Raw genomic sequence first — 16,074 nt, 5'->3', positions numbered from 1 at the left:
ATAGTTGACAAATGGTTCATGGAAGTGTTGCACCCCTGAGAATGAACTCTTTCATAGCCTCCCTTTAGTAAGAGGGGAAATACTATATTATTTTAGTATAGGTGAAGTATTGGACTTTTTTCTGCTAGAAACAAACTCAAAGACAAAAATGTATGGATGCAGCAACCACTGCATCATGATCATCCAATCACAGCTAATGTCTGTGGGGATGACTTTTACTCACTTTCAGGACCATTGTGATATAGTTAATTGCAAGTACCTGCTATGCGTTGCATTGTTTGGGCCTGGCATGGGGGCTGCTGCTGCCACCTCCAGTGTCTTGCGGTTGGAAGTGCCCGAAGGCGGAGGGCCCATTCCCGGTCCTGCTGGCTGAGGCATGCTGGGGGAGCTGGGTGCCACGGTGGGATACCCTCTGTTTTGGTTTCCCGGTCCATGATTACGTCCTCCGGGGATGGTCTGACCAGGGCCGTGGCCATGCATGGGGCTGCTTGAGTTCATGCCCAGACTGTTGTTTGTGCCGCTGTAGTTGGAAGGCCGAGGGTAGTTCCCTAGTGAAGACAAGGTCAGTTGAATAAAATGCACTTTTTCACATTCTCTCTTTTCTCAGCACATACAAGCAGTAGGACACATCACTTACTGGCTAGACATCCTTACACCTCTATCAGTGACAAAACCATCCATCAAACTAGTAATCCCTCCACGGGTGAAGAATGAAAAGTGTAAAGAACTGAGTTTAATTCCGATTCACGGCCATCACAACCTCCACTGGAGGGCCAGAAATCATTTGCGGTTGTTGGCCTGGCGACATTCTTCATAGCAGCAGGTTGCCGATTCGCCTAGGGAACGATTGCCAAGCTTAAGGCTGACTTTGCGAAACACTTGAGACAAGCTTTAATCTGCAGTAAATGCTTTCTTGCTACCCTGGTGTGCTGCATGCCTGCCAAGCCAGAGGCTTTCCTAAGGCACACTTAAACCCCTCCATTTTGGCTCTAAAAGCCCAGTTTCACTCCAGCATTTGCTGCAATGAGAGCTGACAGAAAATCACCAGCCTGTCAAAGACAATGTGTACATACATTCGGTCACAGTAAAACACAATAAGTGCAGTACACACACACACATGCACAAAAGCTCGCTCGCACGCAGAGAGCATTACGTGACGCCCTGTAGCTACTGGGCTCTTTCACCCTGGGACAAATCCCTTGAAAAGTATAGAATGGAAATGCGGCATCTTTCATTGTGATGGAGGCTATTTATTTTTGATTTGATTATGGGTACTTTAGTAGGCCCTCCCTGCTTAATCCTCTGAGAATATGTCTGGAAAAGGGGATCAAGTCCCTTTAAAACCTGAAGACTTTTCCTCCACTGGTGTTCCAAATGACAATATTCCACAAGATGTTTCAGAAAATGGAAAAGGCTTCTCTTTCTCCATGACATAAGCCTGCAAGTCTAACAGGCAGAGAAAGTGAGAGTAACACAGGCGGGGTAAAATGTCTGTCCTCCAAAGCACAGAGACAGGATTTGTATTGGATCATAATAAAAGTCTTCCCCCTAAAGCGAACAGCTGTGGTCAAATTTGTCCAGAAATTCAAACCAAATCCACGATTGGAAACGGGGGCCAAAGAAGCGAATTATTTCTGAGCGGGTTTTGCTGAGCCGGTAAGATGACGCCTGTCACTGCTTTGTGAGGAAAAATTTGAAGAGAAGGGGTTACCGCTTAATGCACACAATGACGGATCTCGAGTATACATTTCTATATTTCTTAATCAATCAATGACTAAAAAAAAAATCTCCTGACTGGATGAAGAACCTGAAAGTTATACAGTAATTTCTTATTTCCATGGCAGTCCCCGGAATAAAAATGCATTATTACCATGTCTGAGATTTGCAATAATGAGAGACATATTTTCTTCCACTGGCTCAGACAATGAGGAGATTTCTGGGAATGGAGCCTCGTGGCGTCTTTCCTATCAGCCCGGGTGGACAGTTTGCCACAGATGAATAAGGCCGCAGTCAAGAACCTTTCACAGCCGTCTGTCTTTGGACAGCTGTTTAGCCCCAGGTTATGGCTTGGTGCCATACGCTGGGTGGACATTTTAGATTTCCTGGCCTCTGAGACAGACTTAACTTGCAGAATAACTCCCACGGAGTTGCTAAGAGTACCATCTCCATTCTTTTCCTATTTTAGCGAACGAGTCTCAAAAGTGACTTATCGTGTCTGAAAAGTGTTCACAAGTCTTTATTTGGAGCCAAATCTTACAGCAGAACTTTGTGGTAATGGAAAAAAAGAAAATATCATTAAACAGAGTGCTGCCCTGATGTAGCACCTTCTAAATTGCTCCAGTCATGGATGATGTTGGCTCAGCAGACAAAAGAAAGACAAAGCAGCTTCTAGACAGCGTTCACGCTAAGCTTTTCTGAAAGTCCCACTCTATCCCGACAAGAATCACTCACATCTTGAAGGATTGTGACTTTGTCAAGAGATTGTCTTCAAGGACAGATACGACACTTACTGAAAGTACAATAATGAAATTGTAGGCCAGGTATGATAGTTTTTTTTTCGGGCTTGGTACCACTCAGATTCGATGATCAATGGGTTCACGAGATCTGGAGCAGCTGATTTTGGGTGAAGGACGACACCCAGTCAATTACCGTATTTTCCGGACTATAAGGCGCACCTTCAATGAATGGGCCATTTTAAAACTTTGTCCTTGTATAAGGCGGTCTATAAGGCTCACCATTAATGCATCATGTTAGATTTTTAATCCACGTCAAATCATTCTCCATTCTATCTTTTTTATTTCAACTTCAAATGCAACAAATTAATTTACAAAATAATGATCCATTGTCTTTTTGATTCATGATTCAGAGTCTTCAGCGGGCCACTTATGATTGATTTCATGACACAATGTTTCGGGCCAGTTTAAATTTAGGAATTTGGTCCATATATAAGGCGCACCGCACTATAAGGCGCACTGTCGGCTTTTGAGAAAATCGTAGGTTTTTAGGTGCGATTTATAGTCCTGAAAATACGGTATATAATTTAACCATATTTCTGTACTTCCATACATGTGTGTGATTTGCTGCCTTTTGCTCCATGCAACAAATAAAAACTATAACAGATTTTTGAGGATTGGGAGAAAACAAGGACAAAGAGAATTTTCGTTTCATTTGTCCCTTTTTCTGTCTTTCTTCGTTCTCATTGTCAACTTCCTGCCTGCTTCTCTGCAACTTGCTACCTTTGGGGAATCATGGTATTATTTATAGCATAAAGAGGAGGGAGAAAAAGAAAGATGGTTCTTCGTTCACAATTACATGGAAATTCCCAGCAAAGTCACGCATTGGTCGGACACTATATTCAGTCCTGGTCTTAATCTCTGGAGTCGCGTGGGAGAGCTCAAGTGTGACCAAAAAGATTACTGTCCATTGCTCCCTCAGCAGGATGGACTGAGCATGTCTAACAGCCGAGACACTCATCAACAGCCACCAACAACACTCCCCCCCCCACATATACACCCCGCAGGCTATGATGGAGCAATGTGTGATGGTTCATGATGCACTTTCCTGATTTGTGAGGTCCAGCAATATAGATTAGAGAACAGATAACATGGCTACGTGCTGTAGATGCCAAGGCCAGCAGCACCGTAACAGTATGCATATCTTGTTAAGAACATCCTGTTTAAGGTTTTGGACAGACAATGAAAGATGGATAACTGAAAAGAAGTGGTATGTAATTCTGACTTTACTAGATAGACCAATTCATGTTCCAATTTCGATAAAAAATTTGGTTGGCATACTCCGTTGTAAACGAAAGATTCCCTGTATTAGATTGCTGTAGATTGAATGTCCAATATTTGCAAGGCCAGCCTACAAATAGCAAAAATGTGTGTATTCTTGACACCTATTGAAATGCATTGGAAATAGATTTTTTTTTTTTTTTAAAACCCTACAAATTAAAAAAGAAAAGATTCAATATGAGGTTCCACAAAAAATGGCGGTCAGGGTTAGGCCAGAATCCCCAAATAAAGAAACCAAAAATGTCAAATAATACAAAAAAATATATATCTGTCTATGTGTGTGGGTTGTATTTTTTTTCTTTCCAACATCTCGCTACAGCCACCTCAGCACCTTTCCTGGCATGTCCAAACCAAAGATGGTCTGACGAGTTCCACACACTGACAATTTTCTCCCAAATACTGCACTCTCTCCCTCAGGATGTGGCTTGAGTCATGACTTGTCCATCTTAGGTGATGCGTGTGTGGCTAGAATTTAGAAACTCTGCAGGTTGGCCAATGCACTGAGGTTTCAAAAGCACTGCTTGCGTGGTCATTAGTAGTGGAGTGCTTAATCCCTCGAGGAGAAGTTGGGGGTGGGGGGATGCGGGTGAGGTAGCTCGGTATGTGGAGGAAGTGAAGCAATGGGTGGAAGAAAGAACACAGCCCAGATGGACTTTTCCTGTAATGGTATGACATTTTCCTCCCAAGTCAGTCTGTGCTGGCTCTAGACCATGCACAGGACTGCAAAACAGCTGTTGGGATTGGAGCGTGATATCAACAAAATAATTCACATCTCGTCATAATTGTCTGCTGTAGTGGGATTTCTTGTAACAATAAAAACTGCAAAAAGTGGATCTATACCTTGTAGATCAGCCAACAATTTTCAATATCAATCTGTGGATGTGTGCGGCATGTATCATTGCTGTAAATGTTCAACTGCACACTACACACTGATTGGCCACTGATTGGACTCTCCTGACACGGGCTAGCGGGCAAGCCAAGAAAAGCAAAGAGCAGAGTTCAGGAACTTGGAGAGCTTTTCTGTATTGGATAATGGCTTATTAATTTGTCGGTGCACTAGGGAAAGGGAAGGGAAGCAGATGGAGCTGTCACAAAGAAAGAAAAATTAGCAACAGATGTTCACTCTATTTATTACTATCATATGGGTCTTGGCTATGTCCTGGAATTCCAATTTTATTCACCAGTTGGTGCTATAAGGAAATCGCCTGCATATGGATGTAGACCTCAACACTTGGATATTTTTTTAGCTCTTTAAAAGCTTAAGGTCGAACATTAAAACTGATATTAGCGTACGTTCATCTTGGTTTTCCATGAAAACCAACATAATTGCAAACGGGTTTTTGAGGGTTTTCTAGTCATCCGTTAGGTTTCTAACACAATTAGCAAACACAATGGAGCATAGAAGACTGGAGGGATGGTTGCAGGAATACACCTACACTACCGTTCAAAAGTTTGGGGTCACAAAATTGTTTGGGTGACCCCAAGCTTTTGAACGGTAGTGTAAATATTATTACAATAAAATATTATGAATTAAATATTGTAAATTATATCTTATATTTGTATAAGATTATATATAATCTATGAATATAAGTATACATATATATTATAAGATTTTTTACACAGAAGATTATATATATAATCTATAAATAAATATCTAAATAAATATATACACTACCGTTCAAAAGTTTGGGGTCACCCAAACAATTTTGTGACCCCAAACTTTTGAATGGTAGTGTATGTAGATGTTGTTTAAAAAAAAGAAAGAAAAGACTTTTACAGCTAGAATCGTCATTTACCAACTGTAGAGACCTATATTTGTAAAAGGTTAAACTAAAATTTTTCAGGTCAGTGTTGTGTAGCAGATTTTTCTCTCACCACTTAACACTTTCTGTCAATATTAACTTTGATGTTGCATCCAGTCTGCAGTCCATTTGTGTGCTGTCTATCTCTACTATAAGGTATGAAGGAACATTTTACACAATTAAACCATAAGTATTGAAGTGCACTTTAAAGCGTTAAACTCAGGAGAATGAAGAACCATCACATAGCAATCAGACAGTGTCACGATTTCTGAGAAGCTGATGTTAAAATGTGTCATGTGACATGGGCTATAATAGCACAATTCCACAGCTAAACCTTGATAAAATCATCATCATTCTGGAGCTACCTCACCATCTTTGCATGAGGAGGGCCAAGAGGTTAGTCTGCAGTTCAAATGTCTCATTAATATTTAGAGTCAAACCCACAGAGAGTCAGACTTACCATACAAGACAAGCCACGATCGTGTATAAAATGTGCATGTGTGTGTGTGTGTATGTGAGCAAGTGGGAGCTGAAAAGAGCATGGATGTGTCTTTCAAAATAAATCCTTTAATGTTCCTCATTAACACAAAAGGAATGACATGCCAAGACCCAGCGTGATTGCCAACTAAGGGCCAATTCCAAAAAAAGCCAATAAAAGAATAAAATATGATTTTGTCATTAGATCGAGGCCAAAATCCTCTGTGACTTTAATAAGATTGAACGACACAAGGCAACACAAGAAGTGGATTTCATTAATATTATTTCAAACAAAAACCTTTTCAATAGTCGGATGGAGTTGTTTTATGCAGTTAAAACATCTCCAAGGAGTTGATGTTAGACAATTACGGTGTTTTTAGTGTTCTAACCTTGCTGTCCGTACTGGGTGTCTTGAGCTCCGTAAGGGCCCGTGGGGCCACTTTGGGAGTAGGGACCCATCCCGGGATACAATGGGAACTGGGAGCCAGCCTGGTTCCTTGGCATGTTGGACACAAACCCTGGAATTCACACCGCAATTAAAACTTAATTTCAAATAACATATATCCATATATGTATATAAATATAATTATTCTCTTGATTATCTTTTTATCTGTACTACATGTATGAGACCAAACAGCCTCAGAATACAGACATTTTGTATATGGATCAATTATCATATTGAAATACTAACTGAGGCAGGGAGCTTTTAACAGTCCCCCATCCTAAATAACATAATCACTCACAAACTACATTTTAAATGTTTATTTGGCTTATCCTAGTCTAGTTTGATGTTCGCAATTACAATTAGATTACAAAATAATGGGTAAAGTGGTTCAGAAAATGGATGGATGGATGGTGTGGTAAGTTATTGTTAGAAGAATATATTTCTTTGAACTAATAAGATGTGTTCTGTTTGCTTTAGTGCACGTACAAGAAAAATTTCCTTTTTGCTTTCTCTCTCTCTGATATTCTTTTATCCCTTTGCTGTGAAACAAAGCAATATGTCCTTTGTGGGCGGATTGCATAGGGCAGATAATAACTACTTGTTCATGTGACCTCGCTTGAAAGTTAATAGCAGCCATCTTGGATACATTTGTATTATCTCTTTTGATGAGGTTTCTACTGTTTCTGTAGAAATTCTGATTATATTCTTCTTGACCAAAAAAAAATACATTTTTGCGACCCTAAATATGAACAAAAACCACACATCAAACCTCGTGTAACGTTGTCATACACAAGTCAAAAAAGCCCTTTACGATTGAAAGCCGTGTTGCAACCTCAGACGTACAAAAAAACCCCATCTACTCACAACTCTAGCTCTTAAAATTTATCACTCATGATCTCAAATTGCTTTTGTCACTTGTTGACAAAAGGGTTAAACATTTCCTTGTGGCACCTGGCCTGAATTTCTATTCACACATGACATTGGGATTAGGATTTTGTAAAAATCTGGATTTAAGTCACAATGTCTTGTAAAAAAAATATAGTAAACACTGTGTGAGCTCCAACTGCAGACGGTGGCTTTAAACATTGTTGTGTAAGTGGGCAAAGAGCTCTGCGTGTACGGAATAAGCTGCCGATTTGACCACGGCTACTTCATTATTCTAAGCCGCTCCGTCAATGGGTACCTCAAAGCCTCTCAGGCTAAAACTTGCCTCAACCATTCAAATTGACATTTGGAGCAATCCTCGTCTGGGATCCACACTCTCAAGCCAGCATGTTCTTTTTTTAAAACCCACAGAAAGGTCTCGCGATCCAACACAAATGGGGAAAGGTCGCTAAATGGCCCTTGAAAGAGGGAAAAAAAAAAGTGTGTGCATCTGTGTGTTAGATGACTCAGTGTGTCGGACGAGGTGCAAATGGATTTGTGCGCTTGAACATAAACTTTGATAAGCATCCACTTTGCTACATGAGCAACCAGGAGCAGACTCTTTTGCGAGTTTGGGGATTTGCAAGTTTGTGTAATCCAAGACAAGAGACATTTGTAAAAAAAAAATATTAAATCAATATGTTTATTTCTGTGGTTCAATTGCACACTTTATATATTTTATTTTGAATAAATGAACTTAGTTTTTTAGAGTAACACCAAAAATGTGTTCTTCTTTTTTTTTGACAGATTACCAAGAGAGGAGTAAAATATTACACGATCATAAAATGCAACGGTTGTCAGCTGAAACTTTGCATTATTTTCTTTTTTTATTGGCATAATGTATTGGTTTGCATTAGACTGCTCAGAGTGTGTACCTAATGCATTAGTCAGTATGTGTTTGCGTGTGCTTGTTTGTGTGCAAATAATTGTGCGTCTGACTGTATGGGGGCAGATAATAGACAATGGCAGCAATAAATACAGAGTGTGTGTGTATGGGGGAGGAAGACAGAGACCAAGACAGTTGGAGAAAAAGTGTGTGTGGGAGGGAAAGAGCAGTGATTGGGGCCTGAAAGTGCTTAGGCTGCGAGTGTTAGGTTTAAGGAGCGAGGACATTATTGTAATGTTTTGCTTCCATTAGGATGAGAGGATGTTGGGCGAGGAGGATGTGGAGGAGGGGAAAAAAATAGCATGTAATACCGCACTTTAAATTGCCTGGAAAATGGTTGGAGGAGAAGAACAATGTGTAGAAAGCACTAAAAGCAAATAACACATTCAAGGATTTCTGTCTTTCTGCTTGGTTCACTCCCCGAGTATGCACACAAAGACGCACACACTCACATAAGTACACACAAAGCTCTCGCTCTTCCTGGCAGAGTGAACAAAGAAGGCAGCCCGGCAAAGGATGCATGGGAAAAAAGTGGGAAGAGACATTCAGCATATTTATCGAAATGAAGAGACGGGAGAGGCTCTTAAGGGAGGCAAGCACTTGAGCAAAGTGGGTGTGTTTGGGTGAGAGCTATGTGCGACTGTGTGTGCGAGGGGGCGTAATTCTTGCTCGGGGAAACCACAAAAAACAGCACTTTCTAACCAGCATTGTATTTTCTTTCGACCGGAATAGGGAGAGTTTAGAGGCATTAGAAAACAGCATTAAATCTCCAAGTGGATTTTCATCTTGCTGAGAAATAACCTTCCACAGATGCACCCTCATCCACTCCCCCTGTCCGTCTGACTGATGCTGACACAGGGAGAGCATTCCATTTACGTTAGATCCCGGTCGGTGTTGTGTTTGTGGCAATGTGTAAAATGATGAACACTGCTGTGTCTACAAATTGAGAGTTGACCGTCAATACCGAAAAGCACCTACAGAATAACTTTATATTAAACTTTTACAAACTAAACTTTGATAAAAATAACACACTGAAGGTATTGCATTATTCTTCCTACCCATACAAAATATGGTAATATGAATATTTAGAGACTGGTGAGTGAATTATTTATTTATTTATTTATTATTTCTTTCTTTATTTATTTTTATTCATTTTTATTTATTCTTATTTATTTCAATGTATATTTACATATACATATTCATCAAGAGTTTTTATTTATTCTTATTTATTTATATGTATATTTACATTTATATTTTATATTATATATATATATTTTTTTTTTAAAGAACTAAAAACATTAGATGTCTGTACTGTGTACATACCTCGCTCCTGAGCCATAGGTGAGCGGGTGACTGGCGGACGGGATCCATCTGATCCATTCCCAGAGCTCTGCTGGTTAGAGGTGGAGCCTTCAGGAAGACAAAATCAGAATATGAAAATACAGAAATCTTACAGTGTATCATACAAATGAATTGTACGCTTTTATTAAGAGACGAGGGCTTTCACAATCACACGGAGCACTCAACTCAATCATCATCCGTACAGTTCCATGTGTTCACAATCAAATGCACTTCCAAAGGACATGTTGAGTCTTTTGACCCTGTGCCAGCACTTTGCGTAAGCATTAACACATGGGAACCGTCCCATGTGGGACCCCGGAGCCATTTGAAGCTCATCGATTCGTGCTTGTGCATCTTCAGGCTGTGCAGGTTCTATTGAAATCCAATAAGAAGTTGAGAGTCTGATTAGGACAATGGCAGACAAGGACTGGAGTAGATTGATTTGGCTTGCAGCAAGGAGAGAGAGAGGCAAATGTAACCTTTTATTTTTTAATTCAGGCCTTTAAACAGCTTCCCGCCTTCAAACTGGCTGTTTATGAGACGCATAATTCACAAAAAACAAATGTTGGCACTCTTCGGCTGCGAATCCATTCACAAAATGATTTCGGTGGGTGTTAAGCGATCGTGCAGCAGAGAGTTTACGTGTATACCGTAATTTTCGGACTATAAATCACTCCGGAGTATAAGTCGCACCAGCCATAAAATGCCAAAAAATGTGAAAAAAAAAACATATATAAGTCGCTCCGGAGTATAAGTCGCATTTTGGGGGGCAATTTATTCAACAAAATTCAACACCAAGAACAGACATGAACGAGCAACAACAGGCTAAACGATACGGTATGCTAACGTGAAAAACACAAACGAGGAGCTGAGAACGGGCCTGACGTAACATTCAGTTATTTAGAAAAAAACTATTACATAAATAACACGTTTATAAAACCATCTGTGTCACTCCAATTCATTAAACCCATCGATCGTCCTTTGTCAACAATGCCGTGTGCCGCGCCGCAGTTCAAATTATTCCACAGGCCCATACAACGATATGTATAAACTATATTTTAAATAACTATCACATAAACAACAATATTATCAAACCATTTGTGTCACTCCAAATCATTAAATCCATCGATCAAATTTCTCGTCCTTTATGTCATCCTGATGACAGAGGACATGTCCAGAGGATATGGCGCTTTAAAGTGTTATTTACTTTATTTGATTTTCTCTCTCTATTTTTCATGTTTTGAATATGTTCAAGATAAAGATATTAAAGCATGTGAAGTGATCAACTATACTAAAAATAACATGTGAAGTGGTCAACTATACTTGTAAGTGATGTGTTAATGATCAATTAATAATTTGTGAAAGAAAAACATATATAAGTCGCTCCTCAGTATAAGTCGCCCCCCCACCCAAACTATGAAAAAAAACCGCGACTTATAGTCCGAAATTTACGGTAACTACCAAATATTTATCAATTAATTTTTACATGTGTGCCTATGTGTGTACGTGTTGTAGCTGCCAAAAGTAGCGTTAATACATGACTGGAGGTGGCACACTCCACATAAACAAACCCAATTAAGTCAACATAATTGCTTCGCATAAAACTACATAAACAACATTTCATTCCGCCAGGCCGCCTACAGTCACAGCCACTCACACACGTGAAAGTAATAAAAGTAATTGCACACACACGTAAATAAACACGCTAAAGTACACAAGGAAACACACATGAACACAAAGGCATTGGGTATGTGCCAAAAAATGTATCTCAATGACACACACACACGGACCCCTGCCTCACACATGAGTGGATCCGGCGGCACTGCTTCAAAGAGAGAATATTCGATTAGTTAGTCTGTCAACATGTGGCAGGAGGGAAGGGAAAACATCCGTGTGCAATCGTTGAAGCAACCCTCAGATAACAGGGGAAACGTTATCTGCATGCCTCTATGTGTACAGGATGAAAATACTTCATCTAATGTTTGTGTGGAAGCACGACGACAGTATTGCAGGAACATTTATGATGTCACCCCACATTGGATATTTATTGACTTTATTTAGTGGTGTCACTAAAATGAACGACTGATTTAACAAGCACACCACAGTTTTTCTTCTTGTGGCCTTACACCAATTGAGTTCACCATATGAGTTCACACATGTAGTACGTAATGCGTTTTATGAGCGTTTCATGAAAGAGAATCGAAAAGAATTTTTTTTTTCCTTCAAAATGTAATCAATCAAATACATTATATATTTCTATATAAATGGTTGGATTATGTACGCTCTGTTACTTTGTTCCAGAATGATGCTACACAAAACGGCAAGTATATTCTAGCTAATCCCAAATTGTTTGTACAAAAATCAAACATACTAATAAACCTATACACAGAAAACAACTGCTTTTTATTTGTCCAACAACACTAGCTTAGTTGGGCAGATAATGTGGACGTTTCCTGCAGAACAATGCAATGACCTGCCGATGTGTGAGTGTGTGTGTGTGTGTGTGTGTGTGTGTGCCTGCGTGCAGGGATGCATGCCATCAGACCCTGTTTGCTTGGATGGCAGACTGATAGTGGCAGCAGATTGTGTTGGAGCTTGTGTGTGCACTTCTATGCACCGTGTACTACAAAGCGATGCAATGTTTTGCTTTACATGAGACAAACAACAACAACAACAACAACAACAACAACAACAACGAGGCTTTTGTATCTATGCGAGCATGATTAGGTGTGAAGACAAAAAGAAAATGGAAAAACAATACAAAACAAAAAGTCTCAATGACGAGGAGAACATCGCAAACAGATAAGAAAGGAGTAGCGCAAGTTTGATAAAGCTTCAGCCCCTCCCTGACTTCAGCTTCCAGCACTTGGTAATTATTTCACTACCAATTAGTGTCCAAACAAAGCCTATCTCTCCCTGACAACCTCGTCTCCCCCCTCCTCCCTCCTCTCCTCACCCGAAATGCCATTAAATAATTATGCTTAAATAAAACAAACAGGCTCCACAGTGAGTCCTGGCACGCTTAATCTGTACCATTAATAATTCATACACTGAATCTCTGACACGCAGTTCTTCACCATGTGCTGCCGGGAGAGAGAACTAAATGTCAGCAGTATATCATTTCCTGTATACACGCGAAAAATAATAATAGTTTATATGGAAATGCTTGTGCATTGCAGGTCGTCTTACTAGCTTTGCATGTGAGCGTGTGTGTGTCATTTAAAAGCTTGTGTTTATCCAATTGTAGGAGACTCACTGTGCATATTTTTACCTGACCTCCATAATCTATGGCGCAAGTGTCAAACTCAAGGCCCGGGGGCCAGATACGGCCCGCCACATCATTTTATGGGGCCCGCAAAGACAAAATGTGCATCAAATTCATGTGTCATTATTAGAATTGCAAATTGTCTTCACTTTTAATAATATATATATTTTTAAATATTTAACCAGTTTTTACTCGTCTGATTTGAAAATGAGTTATTTGTCAGTTTGTTTTGAAGCTTTTACTATATATAATTTGAGGAGCTCATACATTTATTTGGGTTGACAGTCATAATGGCCGTCGGAAAGAAGTTATGACTACAATGCGACCTGCGAAAAAAATGAGTTTGACATCCCTAATCTATGCATTCGTGTATTCTAACTATGCGTGTTTGCGTGCGAATACTAAACGTTTGCTATATTTTATTAAGAAGACATCTTCCTAATGTGTTGGAGTTTATGAAAAAGACTTCCTGCATGGTAAAGTCCGAGTGTGAGCGTCGACAGGAGGATAACGAGGAGTAATAACAAATAACACAAATTCAATTGGTATGTAAAGACACTTAATGGGCACAATGTCGCCATATTTTTCCTTCGCTATTGGGCAGCAGGGTGAAAAAGTAATGGAAGTTCACTGCATTTATTTTGGGGAGATAATGCTCTTCTGTAAAAAAAAACCCACAAAACCACATTTTATATTCCTCTTCCGCAAGTACTATTAAGGCAACCCGGAGTTTTCTTTTGAAGAGAGGGAATGTAGTCTTTGAAGCTTTTTTACATCAGGATTTCAAACGCAAAAGCTTGTTAAGTTCAAAGCTGAGGGGGAGGACTTGTGGCCATATTTCTGTTTTGTTTCAGGGCTCGACTAATATTAAGCTTCAGAGTAACTGCGAGGGCGTGTATGCGCCTACAAATGAGTCTATGTGCCATGGTGCATGTCGTGCCAATGATAAAAAGTCTAATATAGAATTTTGGACAGATTGGTGCCCTAACAAAAAGTCCCTCGGGCTCCTCAAGTGGTCCTCAGGGGCTACTTAGTGTCTGCAAGCACCACGTTGGTGACCCCTGCCTTGCATACTGTTTGGGTTAGATTTGACCCATTTTGACATCCTTCAAGGTCATTGAAATTTAATGACCTTTTCCAAAATGACCTCAAATACACAAATTACAATATTATTTTTATTTTTGCACAAGTACTAGGTTTTAAACACTGAAACTGCACCACATCAAATTTGACCCCTGTCCACTAAAACGGAGCTAATATTTATTATAATCTGTTTATTGTAATATATGAAATGTATATAATATATAATTTATCATAATTTCTTTTATAATCTTTGAGCACTGTCCTATACAGAGTACAGATACCTAGTACTTTTGACACATAAAATTGAATTAAAACAATGACAAAATATTACTTTTTGCAGATGATGATTTGGAGGACTTAGTGTCAGATTTTAAGTATTTTAAGTGATTGTGGCTGGTATCGGCAACCTCCATAAGTGTACAATAACTAAAAATAAGCCCGTATCGGTCCGATACCGACACCTGGTATCCTTCCTTGATACAGATTTTTTTTACGAGGATATTCTTTGCACAGGCAAAATTGACCCAGAAAATATGTGCACATGGAAATTAACAATATGTAAGGGTTAAAAGGAGGCGTGAGGAACAATTTTTTAAAATTATAGCCGGAAACAGCTCGGTACCGATTAAGGGTTCCCACATGTTCTTGTGGGTGATAAACCCTGCCCTTTTCAAGAAGCATGGGACATTTTTCCAAAAGTCAGGACATGACAGTGAACTCAAGAGAGAAAGGGCTGCTTCAGCACTGTCTCTTAAAGCAACCCTTCGGCTGTAAATGTACACACACACACCGTCCACAGCCAACACACCCACAACAAGGTAATATCTCTGTCTTGACTTTATTGGCGAGAGGAAAATAAACAAGAGGCTCCAGTAATGGTGGTTGAGCTCTCAATGGGTATAAGCCAATGTCTCTCCAAGCCAGCGGCTGATGCCAGTTTAACTAGCCCTGCAGGGGACGAATGCAGGCCTGCCGTGGCTCACAAAACAAGCTCTCTCACTCTCCAGAGATCCTCATTACTTTCAGCGCTGAGTAGCAAGTGTAAGTAAAACAAAAATGCAGCTTAAGCTAAAAATGCAGCGAGCAGGATAGAGAGGAGGGAAAGGGAAGTACATGTTGGGGAAAGCGTAATAATTGAACACTGTACTCCAATTTGAATCTACCACTTGGATGGAGTTCAAAAATATATTTTACAAAATGGCTTCTCGAATATGTATTTATTTGCTGTGTGAATTTGTTACTGGAGGGGAGGACATTTTTCTGTTTTTAGGTCAGAGGGGCAGAGAGGTGGGAAAAAAGAAAGATTGGAAATGGTCGGAGGTTTAATGTGCAGATGGGAAAGGGAGGAAGAAGATAAAACAGAAAGGCAGAAGAGGGAAAAGAGCGCTTCAGGAGCAATTGAAGGAAAACAGGGAGGAGGGGAAACACAGGCAAGAACGGGGATGGAAAGATGGGCCCGGTTCCTCGGTGGGAGGCCAACACCACAGCAATGCTCCGAGCGAATACAAACACAGAGAGGGGGTCGAGGGGGTGGATACGAGGAAAAGTGAGACACAAGAGGGAACAGAGGAGAGAGAAAGAGCGTGATGAAAGTAATATGAGGCCGACAGAGGGGCAGGCAGTGCCACAGGCGTGTTCCCATGAAGGCTCTTTGGGAGTGGTGCGACCAGGAAAAAGAAAAAAAATCTGTTCCGCTCCCTCCCCACGACATCAAAATTCAACCCCCTACTCTCTTTCATAGCCTTCTTGTAATAACTTGCACCCCTAACAGAGGAAAAATAAGTTTGAATGAGCATTCCCGTGGCATGTTTTCCACTTGGATATTCTTTAGCTTGCAAATGAGTTTCCGTCTGTGCTCGGGGAAGTCATTTACTGGCAGCATTATCAACAATGGCTACCTTGGAGCATGCCGCTCTCATTTGTGCTGAATCCCTTCCAGGCGTCTGTGCTTGACCTTTGTGCGGAAAAGATATCTTTACACCGGCGGTACTCGTATGATCAGAAATTGGAATACTAATGTGTTTTCTTGCCCAAATTACAAGTAAACCACAGACTGT

At 40.2% G+C, this 16,074-nt stretch overlaps 1 protein-coding gene across 3 annotated transcripts in view; it reads right to left on the bottom strand.

The window, feature by feature from the left end:
- The window catches only part of arid1b (AT-rich interactive domain 1B), a 142,516-nt gene that overhangs the window by 22,137 nt on the left and 104,305 nt on the right, over nucleotides 1-16,074 (bottom strand). For all 3 annotated transcript variants that reach the window (XM_061301366.1, XM_061301368.1, XM_061301367.1), the window contains 3 exons: nucleotides 9,652-9,738; nucleotides 6,463-6,591; nucleotides 260-548 (listed from right to left, as the gene is read on the bottom strand). In XM_061301366.1, coding sequence (XP_061157350.1) covers nucleotides 260-548; nucleotides 6,463-6,591; nucleotides 9,652-9,738 — 505 coding nt within the window. The remainder of the gene's footprint in view (nucleotides 1-259; nucleotides 549-6,462; nucleotides 6,592-9,651; nucleotides 9,739-16,074) is intronic.

The sequence above is a fragment of the Syngnathus typhle genome, linkage group LG16, assembly GCF_033458585.1.
Source record: "Syngnathus typhle isolate RoL2023-S1 ecotype Sweden linkage group LG16, RoL_Styp_1.0, whole genome shotgun sequence".
NCBI classification, from domain to species: Eukaryota; Metazoa; Chordata; class Actinopteri; order Syngnathiformes; family Syngnathidae; genus Syngnathus; species Syngnathus typhle.
This window is presented reverse-complemented; position numbering and strand designations above follow the sequence as displayed.